We start from the raw sequence: 11,052 nt of genomic DNA on the forward strand, positions 1-11,052 counted from the left end.
AAGTGTCATAATAGAAAGTTTTTTGTTGTGAATTATTTCTTAAATGGAATTACCTGTCTTAACTACTGCCTGGTCAGTTTTACTTACTAATTAACTAATTTAATCTTTCACACAGTCTGTTAATCTGGCCTGTTAAACTCTGTTAATCTGGTGAAATTTCAGGAAATTCAACAGGAGACAGATATCCCTGAAAGAGAACTTGTTAGAGCCCTGCAGTCCCTCGCCTGTGGTAAACCAACACAGCGGGTCCTCACCAAGGAGCCCAAGTCAAAGGAGATAGAAAATGGTCACATATTTACAGTTAATGATCAGTTCACGTCCAAACTACACAGAGTCAAGATTCAAACAGGTATCTGAAATTACCTTTTTCTCTTAAAAATTACATATATATTTTTTCTTAGAAGTTCTTAACGTTGGATTTCTATTTTTTAAAAAGTAATGTTTTTCTGTGTGCTGCAAGATGCACAGACTAAAGCGACTTTTATCATTGTGTGTTCGTGTCAAAGTGCAGTTGAATCCAAGTTCAGTAAGCATTTGAAAAAGTAATTCATAGTGTGAACAAGTATTTATTTTCATATGGTTTTCAGCAAGTGAAATACAATTTTATTAATGTTTTCTTATAAAAAATTATTTTTAACTGGTTAACAAATAGTCAATGAAGTCTTTTTAAAACTGATTTACAAATTTTTCAAAATTGTGAGTTACCTATTTAAAATTTAATCTTTAGATGCAGCTATTTATATTCGGATAAATATTTGTTAAATTTCAAAATTCTAAAAACCCATATTATTTCTCTAACTTAAAAACAGAGATAACCGTGTTGAACAGTTTTTGGTTCAGCTTTTTTTAGGATGACAGTAAACGTTCTATCTATTGTATATTTAACAGTGTAAGGTGTATTTTCAATGTATTTAAGAAGGCAAAAAGGCACTTCACCTTTGCTGAATATTTAAAACTCTTAGTGTAGCTTGCTACCTGGTTTTTAGATGAGCTTCCTAGTGATAATTTGTCCAGTACATCTAATATATCTGTGTAATAAAACCATATTTTAAAATAAGTGTTTAAAATGACTTCAATTTTCTGATTTTTATATATTAATAATACAAGATAAAGTCTTAAAATTTTCTTAATATTAAGTATCCAGTTGATTGCCAGAATACACTGATTCAAGAACTTTGTATATACACTTTAGTTTTTCTTTTTGACTCTAAGTAGGATATTTTTTTCACAGCAAAGTGGTATCTTTACAGCCAGGACTACTTTGTTTATTCATTGGAAACCATATCTTTGGGACACAGATGTACGTTAAAAATTAGAACAGTGCTAAAGGGTGGTTGTGGAATAAAATATCTTTTTCACTAATGTAAAAAATAAGACTGTAGTTTTGGGCAGAGATAGGTTTTGGATTTCAGAACTTACTTGTATCTCAGATTTGGAGGATGTGTTACAGATCTGAATTACCTAGCCTCAGCCTGCTTAATCCTAAATAAATGTCTTAGTAATTCAAGATTCTATCATGCCCAGCTAATATTGTCAAATAGTATTATGATTATTAAAAAATGTCTTCTTCATAGATTTTTAATTTTTGGTGTTAAGTTTATAGTATATATGTGTATAGTATTTTAGATTTCATGAAAAAAGAAATATAGTTAAATGTGATGACAAATTTGACTAGATGAACTTTTTAAAAGTTCTTTCATCTATCAAATTCCGTAAAGAAAAATGTGTTCCATTTTTGAAATGGTACTTAGATTATCTTGGCTCTTACTGATTTTTGTGGAAGTTAAAATTTTCTCTCTGGTGCTAAGTATATTCCTCCTGATACATCTAGATACTTACTTACGTACCCACTTACGCAGCAAAAATCCTAGTTATGCTTCTCTTAAACACATAATAATATTATGCCAGGCTCTGGGAGTGAGCTCCGTCCTCACGTTTTTAAAAACATAATTCACAGTCTTGGAGTATATATATATTTAGGTGACCAAATTTAGATGAACTAAGTGAGTTGTTAAAAATAATTTTTCCCTCCACCATTTTATCTATTTTCACATCAGCAGAAAAAGTGAAAAATGCTGTAATAGATACTCAATTAAATTTTGCCACATTTGCTTAAGCACCTTTATTTCTGCTTTCCCATTCATTCTCCCTCTCCCTTCATGTATGTTTATAGTTCGTGCAGCACTTGGACTTAATTTGCAAACATCGTAACACTTATCCCTTAAATACTTGAGAATATACTTATCTCAGAATTAAGATTTTACCACAAAATTGTTGTACTGTGTCAGACCCAGAAATTAATTATTAATTAGAAATTAATTCCAAACATCTATATGCATTACCCATATTTGCATGTCCACAGTTGTCTCATTCTCATGATCTTATTTTCTGGGTACAGGATTCACTCAAGAGCTCCACGTTACAGTGATTTTAATGTTTCTTTAGTTCTATTTAAACCAGTGTCTCTATCTATCTTTGTTTTTCCCCTTATGGTATGGAATTTTTGAAGAAAAGCATTTTTCTCTTTTAGTTGAGCATTTTAATCTTAACTTTATACACTTTTTTTGTTGTTGTTGTTGTTAATGTGTTGATTAACTTGGGAGAAGACCCTGAAAGTAGAATTCTTAACCAAGGAATTCTAATTAGAAAGAACTGAATGGGCACACCAGAATGATCTTCTGAATTGTAGTCTGCTGTCTTATGGGTGTACCCAGGCCTAAGTCAGAAATATTTTATGTGGTTCTTTGTAATATTTCAGTTTTTACTCCAGAAACTTCACATCTATCTACTGTTGATAAGCAAATAAACTGCATCAGTTCAGTTCAGTTCAGTCACTCAGTCGTGTCCGACTCTTTGCGAACCCATGAATCACAGCACACCAGGCCTCCCTGTCCATCACCAACTCCTGGAGTTCCCTCAAACTCATGTCCATCGAGTTGGTGATGCCATCCAGCCATCTCATTCTCTGTCGTCCCCGTCTCCTCCCACCCCCAATCCCTCCCAGCATCAGAGTCTTTTCCAGTGAGTCAACTCGTCGCATGAGGTGGCCAAAGTATTGGAGTTTTAGCTTTAGCATCAGTCCTTCCAATGAACACCCAGGATCGATCTCCTTTAGAATGGACTGGTTGGATCTCCTTGCAGTCCAAGGGACTCTCAAGAGTCTTCTCCAGCACCACAGTTCAAAAGCATCAATTCTTCGGCGATCAGCTTTTCTCACAGTCCAACTCTCACATCCATACATGACCACGGGAAAAACCATAGCCTTGACTAGACCTTGGTTGGCAAAGTCATGTCTCTGCTTTTTAATACGCTATCTAGTTTGGTCATAACTTTCCTTTCAAGGAGTAAGCGTCTTTTAATTTGCTGGCTGCAATCAGCATCTGCAGTGATTTTGGAGCCCAAAAAAATAAAGTCGGACACTGTTTCCACTGTTTTCCCATCTATTTCCCATGAAGTGATGGGACCAGATGCTGTGATCTTTCAGTTTAGCACTTTTCTTTCCCTGCTACTTCAATTAGAGCAAGGTTATAAGAGAAAGATCTTTTGTACTTGAAGACTGTGGGGAATAAGAGAGTTAAGACTACTCCGAAAGAGTGGGACGTAGTTTACATTGTTGTTCAGTTACTCAGTCAGGTCCGACTTTATGACCCCACGGACTGCAGCATGCCTGGCTTCCCTGTCCTTCACTATCTCCCAGAGTTTGCTCAAACACATGTCCATTGAGTCAGTGATGCCATCCAACCATTTCACCCTCTGTTGCCCCCTTCTCCTCCTGCCCTCAATGTTTCCTAGCATCAGGATCTTTTCCAGTGAGTCGGATCATCACATCAGGCGGCCAAAGTATTGGAGCTTCAGCATCAGTCCTTCCAATAAATATTCAGGGTTGATTCCTTTAGGATTGACTGGTTTGACTCTCAAGAGTCTTCTCTAACACCACAGTTAAAGCATCAATTCTTCAGTGCTCAGCCTTTTTAATTGTCCAGCTCTCACATCTGTGTGATTACTTGGAAGAACCGTAGCTTTGACTATACGGACCTTTGTAGGCAAAGAATGTCTCTTCTTTTTAATGTGCTGTCTAGGTTTGTCATTGCTTTTATTCCAAGGAGCAAGTGTCTTTTAATTTCATGTCTGTGGTCACCCTTCCCAGTGATTTTGGAGCCAAATTAGTGATATTGTGATATTTAGGAATTACTAAGATAAATGACAAGAAATTGTTGATTAATTCATGAGGTGTCCAAATGGAATTCTGTTAAGAGACATTCTGGTGGTACTTTAAAATTTTTTTTATTTAGCTAGCTAAATCTTGGCAATAAATGATCTTTTGTGCTCTTAAAGTCCCCACGTTTCTCCCAGTTGAGGTGGTTTTGGTGAGGCTTAACTTGAAACTCAACATTCAGAAAACTAAGATCATGGCATCTGGTCCCAACACTTCATGGGAAATAGATGGAGAAACAGTGGAAACAGTGTCAGACTTTATATTTTTGGGCTCCAAAATCACTGCGGATGCTGATTGCAGCCATGAAATTAACAGACACTTACTTCTTGGAAGGAAAGTTATGGCCAACCTAGATAGCATATTAAAAAGCAGAGACATGACTTTGCCAACAAAGGTCCATCTAGTCAAGGCTATGGTTTTTCCAGTGGTCATGTATGGATGTGAGAGTTGGACTGTGAAGAAAGCTTATCGCCGAAGAATTGATGCTTTTGAACTGTGGTGCTGGAGAAGACTGTTGAGAGTCCCTTGGACTGCAAGGAGATCCAACCAGTCCATCCCAAAGGAGATCAGTCCTGGGTGTTCATTGGAAGGACTGATGCTAAAGCTAAAACTCCAATACTTTGGCCACCTCATGCGACGAGTTGACTCACTGGAAAAGACTCTGATGCCAGGAGGGATTGGGGGCAGGAGGAGAAGGGGATGACAGAGAATGAGATGGCTGGATGGCATCACCGACTCGATGGACATGAGTTTGGGTGAATTTTGGGAGTTGGCAATGGACAGGGAGGCCTGGCGTGCTGTGATTCATGGGGTCGCAGAGTCGGACATGACTGAGCGACTGAACTCAACTGAACTGATGTTAATTCTAGATTCCCAGGAGAAGATTCTGATTGATCCAGTTTGATTAGCTATGCAACCAACATGATTCACTCAGCTGAGAGTAGGAATGAAAACACATGGTAAAAACATGGGCACCTGTACCCCTTTATTTTGCAGCCCTAGTAGGATGAAGTAGATGGTGGATGGTGGCAGGTGGCGTTCACAAAGATTTAAGCACTGAACACACCTAGTGAATTAAGTCTCCAATACTTTGGCCACCTCATGTGACGAGTTGACTCACTGGAAAAGACTCTGCTGCTGGGAAAGGTTGGGGGCAGGAGGAGAAGGGGACGACAGAGAATGAGATGGCTGGATGGCATCACCGACTCGACGGACTTGAGTTTCTGTGAACTCCGGGAGTTGGTGATGGACAGGGAGGCCTGGCGTGCTGTGATTCATGGGGTCGCAAAGAGTCGGACACGACTGAGTGGCTGAACTGAACTAAACTGAACTTGAAGTCATATTGGTAAGATACTAGTTAACCTCTGGAAGTCACAAGCAGTGAAGACTACTTACTGATAATTTTACTGCTAACTATATGTGGCTACCATTTTTCTTCTAGGAAAGGAATCATTCTAGTCTATAAAAATAAAATTGGTTTTATTATCTCTATAAAATTAAGCTTCTAATATTTAAAAAGAAAAATCTAGAATTAAATTTAATATTCAGTAAACTTTGAATTAGGCACTTTTTGTATGTTTATTTGAATCAAAGTTTGTGTGTAGTACATATTCAGAGGTTGAGATTGTTTTTTTTTTAGGTTAAGGTTGCTTATAAACAATTTTTCATTGTGTGTGAAATTTGCATGATAATCACATGGTAAATGTCTTTGTTTCTCTTTCAGTTGCTGCCAAGCAAGGTGAATCTGACCCAGAAAGGAAAGAAACAAGGCAGAAAGTAGACGACGACAGAAAACATGAGATAGAAGCTGCTATAGTGCGGATAATGAAGTCTCGGAAGAAGATGCAGCACAATGTGTTAGTAGCAGAGGTGAGGACTCTTCCCGACAGCACTGATGTGGAAAAGGCAGAATTACTTTAACAGCTTAAATTTAGGAAAGTACTGTTGTATTTTAAAATACAATCTTCAAATTTGAAAACTGGAGTCAATTAGCACAGTATTAAAGTCTGGCACTTTCTTGATCATTAAACACAGCTGAGCTTCAAATTATGTACACACCTTAAAAACAAACATGCTTGTAGTAAAGATGTAAGATCATTGTGAAGCCATTGAAATAGTGAGCAAAGAGGTGATAGGGCTGAATAAAGTATTGGGTGAAGATAGAGAACCAAATGAAGACAAATGGGAAGAGAAATTGACAGCATGGGAAATGAAAAAGAGGAGTGGAGGATGACTCTTAGGCCCCTAGCTTGATTGGCTAGATAGATGTTGGTTTCTTTAACTGAAACAGGAGGGGGTATGTACTGCTGTGTTCCACAGATCAGTTAAAATCATTTTTGTAAGTTGACTTTGTATTACGTTGACAAAGGAAGAGAATTATGGGTGAGTGGTCAGTCAGTAATTTCAAAAATCATTTAAAACCCAAATCAGGTAAACATTTAATATGTGTTGGCAATTGGGTGACTGATTAGTTTTCCCATTTTCATTGGACTGATAAGAGTGAGGCATTTGGTGGCAGTGCCTTGAGAAGTAAATGGAGCTAAAACCACCAAGTGAGTGGCTTGTCCTGTGGGATTCTGTCTAGAGGATTATGTGTTGAGTTGAGCGCATCTGAACATTTTTGTTTTCTAGATGGGAACACCTTGTGTTGCATTTATAGTCTAAGGATAAAGAAAGAATGCTTAAAAACAAAAGGAAAGAACAGGAATGAGGGATAATTCATGTACTAAAGTCTAGAAAAAGAAAGTCAGGAGAATTGTGTAGAGAACGCACAGGCAGTCGATGTGTTAATGAATGCTGCTGAAGACCTCTTCCTGAAAGCCAGGGCAGGAGGCAGGGGTGGTTCTAGTGAAAGGTGGATACATGCTTGGATAAACAGGTTAAGTGCAACGTGGTGGGAGTTAGAGGAATTTCAAATGAAAATGACTTCTTTTCTTATGTAAAACAGGATATGAGGATATCGTGCTTGGAAACTTGATATACTTGAATAATATAAATTTGTGTTATCAATCTGTACCAGAGATTGGCAGCCTTTTGTTAAATGGCCAGTTGTAGCATGAAAGCACGCATAGATAACAAGTGAGGGTGGCTGTTCCAGGAAAAATTCACAACAGGCAGTGGGCCATATTTGCCTGTAGGGTGCACTTTGTTGACTCCAGGTCTACACAAAAGGTATAAAAACTACAACTTAGTAAAGAACTGAATAGTGGCTTTTGGGGTGTTGTGGAATGGGTGCTTATGGAATAGAACCAAAGGAATCAGGGAGTTAAGGTACTGCTGCGAGTGTAGCTAAAGTGATCTTACATGAAAGAAGGAGGTAAGATCGGAAGGATTTAGATTCTCATCTTTTCTGGTTCTGTTTGCTACCTACAACTTATCATTTTTCCTCTCTGGCTTATTTTCCACTTTTTTAAAATAAGACAGTCAACTTTGCAGGGTTAAGAGTATCAAATATATATATATAAAACTGACATATATATAGACTGTATAGTCAGGTTGCGGCTACTGTGCTGTAGTTACTGTTTCATTATTACTGATATAACAAGACCTAGAATCCTGACAGCTGTTGAAGAAAATGCTAACAGTAGCACTTAACTGTTGGACAACGCATTATTCTGCATCACATCTATTAACTCATTTAACATACACAACTTCATGAGGTTAATAATTTCCCAAGGACCCAGAGCTAGTGAGAGAGCTGGAATTCAAATCTCTGAATTAGGATAGTAACTTAGAAGGCATTAGATTATAGCTTCTAAGTGGTTAAACTATAGGGTGGTATAAATTGATATGAATATATTCCAACTAATTCATCTACTAATCCACTTGAGCATTCACATCCTCATATGAGGGGATACGTTCTAGCCACCACACAGGACATTTTCAGTAGTATCGTTTTTAATTTTCATAATCAAATTACTGAAGTTTGCTCTGAGTCTTAAAATGGTACATCATTTCTTTTCAAAGATAATTGTTGTATGTTTATATGAAAATATTTTTTGTTTCCGATTTTCTGGTAGAAATTAGTTTGTTTATTTTTTAACCTCTTTTAGGTAACTCAGCAGTTGAAGGCTCGATTCTTACCAAGTCCAGTTGTTATTAAAAAACGTATTGAAGGACTTATTGAGAGAGAATATTTGGCACGAACACCTGAGGATCGCAAAGTATACACATATGTAGCATAAAATGCGTTCAGAAACTTGATTTATTATTGGACTGTACTCTTCGCATGGACTGGGAAGTTCTTTTAAATCATTATATATTAAGACGACCATCTCTTCTATTAAATTACAGTACATGTTCTAGACCATTCAGATCAAGCCTTTACTCCCTTTGAGAGTTTTCAACATCAATTGATTGGGCTTCAGGCTTTACAACGTTTATCCCTGTAGAGATCATCTTTACAGTTCTCGGGAAAATGTGAATGTGCTGAATTTGTTTTCAATACTGTATGAAAACAGGAAAAAATAAAACAAAATTTAGAAAATACAGCTCATTAAAATAAAAATTGTTGGATTTCATTTCCCCAGGTCTTCAGTGTTCATGTAATTGTGTTTTTGTAGTGTTGCTTAGCACTTTGCACATTGTATAAGTTGGGTAACGATAATGGTAAAAGCAGTGACACGATTCCCAGTTATCTCACTCTGCTTAAGGCATTTCTTTAGCTCGTCTTGTTTAATTTAAAGGTTTGATTATATACAGAGACCCAAGCATAAAATTTGAGCATGCTTTATTCTACCACTTGCACTTACTAATCTAATAGCCTTATGACCAGGAACCTTTGTTTTGGGCTCAGTACACACCCTGATTTGATTTTTCCCTACTGTAATTTTGAGATGTCCCAAATTCTTAACAATGATTAGGTTTTGTTCTGCATTATTTCTAGAGAAAGAAAATATTTTAGTATGTATAAATTGTACAATAATTTTTTTGCTGTTGTACTCACTGCTAATAGTGGATTGTATAGAGCAGTGTTTACTTCATTTATTGTAGGCAAACATAATGAGTTTAGTGTACACATGCTCACTAATTCAAGTATGTCAGAGCACAAAGTTGGCAGCTGGTTATATTTAATTCAGCCCCTCTGAAAAGCACATGTGGTCTACACTTTGTTTCTAAATATCTTAGGTTCCCCCTCTCAAATATATATTTTGGTGAAGCTAGGGTGCACTGTTAATTTTCTGCTTCAGAATGCATTCTAAAGATGCAATAAATATGATTACCTTAATATTTTTTAATAAGATCTTCAGTTCTTGCAGCTGCAATTTGGAAAGTGATTAAGCAATATTTTTCAAACCTGATGATTCTTGGATATTTAGCTCTTACAACCCAAAGAATCGTCATTTTATGTTTTCAAAGATATGCTTTGTGCTGAAGATTCATGTCAGTTATCCTGTGCTTCCAACTTTCATCAATGTTTTTTACCTGACTGATCTGCCAAGGATTATAGTTCGCTTTATTTTAACTTCAGAGTATTTTTATCTTCAATTTTATTTAATTTTGTTTCATTTTGTTTTCATAAGACAATGTTTCAGATATGTAATTGGGGCAAACCACTATAGATTTCTGTTGATAGAAAAATGAAATGTTACTAATAATTTTGAGTAACCAACTGACCCTTGGTTGACTATGGTAAACTGTTGATACATTTATTAGAATGTATGTCTCAGAAGATGGTATCTGTTTAAATTTATGGTCAAGTTAAAACTGAATTATAATATGGATTAAAAACTCCACATAAATATTTTTTCCCCATGCGTCTTGGGTTATAATTTTCCTTTCAGACTTGGAAATATGCTCTTATTGCATTTAATTTCGTCTCCATTTGTACTGTAGAAATACAAGCCTTATGCTCTTCTCAGTGCTTTCCAGTTTTGCATGATATACTTAAGATGCAAGTGAAAACTATCATGAACATTATTCTCAGGATGCTTTGACCATACTTGAGCAGTAGTCAGTCAGGTGTAACATGGGAAGGTGAAAGGTTTCCCTTTCAGACTTTATACAATTGGAATTTCTATAATGATAGGGTGTTTCTCTACAAGAAAATACTGGTATTGCACATTTCGTTATTTTTTTTATTGGTCTCAGTTTCCAATTAATGATTGATATATGTATATATAACTTTAGGGAATAGAATACTTATTGTCAAGTTAATATGAAAGATGTAAAAACTTGCATTTGAAGTCTAAATGAGACATGAAAACAAAAATTTAGGTTGTGGTTTGAATTATTAAAAATCAGTCAAGTTAAATTTGTATCATCGTCTCAAGTATGGATATACAAATCACATGTAGAATTCAGAGTCACACTTGTTAGTTTTGGAGAATAGGTTTGATATCTGTGCTTCTAAACGCTTATAAATACATTAAAACATTTCTGAATCGCAGTTGAGTTGAACAATCAGTGAATGCAGCCATTTTGCATTCAGTTGCATTTCAGTCAATTGCAGTTGAGTTGAATGGTCAGAAATGATACTGTGCTGAAAAACAAAATTGGATCACCCAACATGTTTTAAATGTTTTAGTGCATTAGCTTTATTTTAGTTCATAAAGCTCATAGTGAAGATTTTGGCGTTGCTCTCTTTTCAGCAAGAGGTCATTCATGCTGTTTTTCTTTGTTTTTTAATGTCTTAATCTTAAACAGTGATCCTAACCATTCATTTAATCCTGTTGATGTGAATAGATTTTGGTGACTTACTTGAAGAATTTTAAGGAGGATGGATACATAGTTTTTCAACTGCAAAAATGATGTACTCTTTGTTCACTTGTTTAATTGTAATTCTCTGCTATCATTTTTGAATCCAGGACAGTGTTTATTTTGAATTGTTATATAGT

General features: G+C 36.0%; 1 protein-coding gene across 2 annotated transcripts in view; it reads left to right on the forward strand.

Annotated features, from left to right (window-relative positions):
* The window catches only part of CUL3 (cullin 3), a 108,159-nt gene extending 97,686 nt beyond the window's left edge, over nucleotides 1–10,473 (forward strand). For both annotated transcript variants that reach the window (XM_055398892.2, XM_055398893.2), the window contains 3 exons: nucleotides 163–349; nucleotides 5,940–6,085; nucleotides 8,269–10,473. In XM_055398892.2, coding sequence (XP_055254867.2) covers nucleotides 163–349; nucleotides 5,940–6,085; nucleotides 8,269–8,400 — 465 coding nt within the window. In that variant the 3' untranslated portion in view covers nucleotides 8,401–10,473. The remainder of the gene's footprint in view (nucleotides 1–162; nucleotides 350–5,939; nucleotides 6,086–8,268) is intronic.
* The last annotated feature ends 579 nt before the right edge of the window (nucleotides 10,474–11,052 follow it).

Source organism: Moschus berezovskii, chromosome 2 (genome assembly GCF_049115385.1).
Source record: "Moschus berezovskii isolate FMDL1 chromosome 2, NW_MosBer_1.0, whole genome shotgun sequence".
Classification (NCBI taxonomy): domain Eukaryota; kingdom Metazoa; phylum Chordata; class Mammalia; order Artiodactyla; family Moschidae; genus Moschus; species Moschus berezovskii.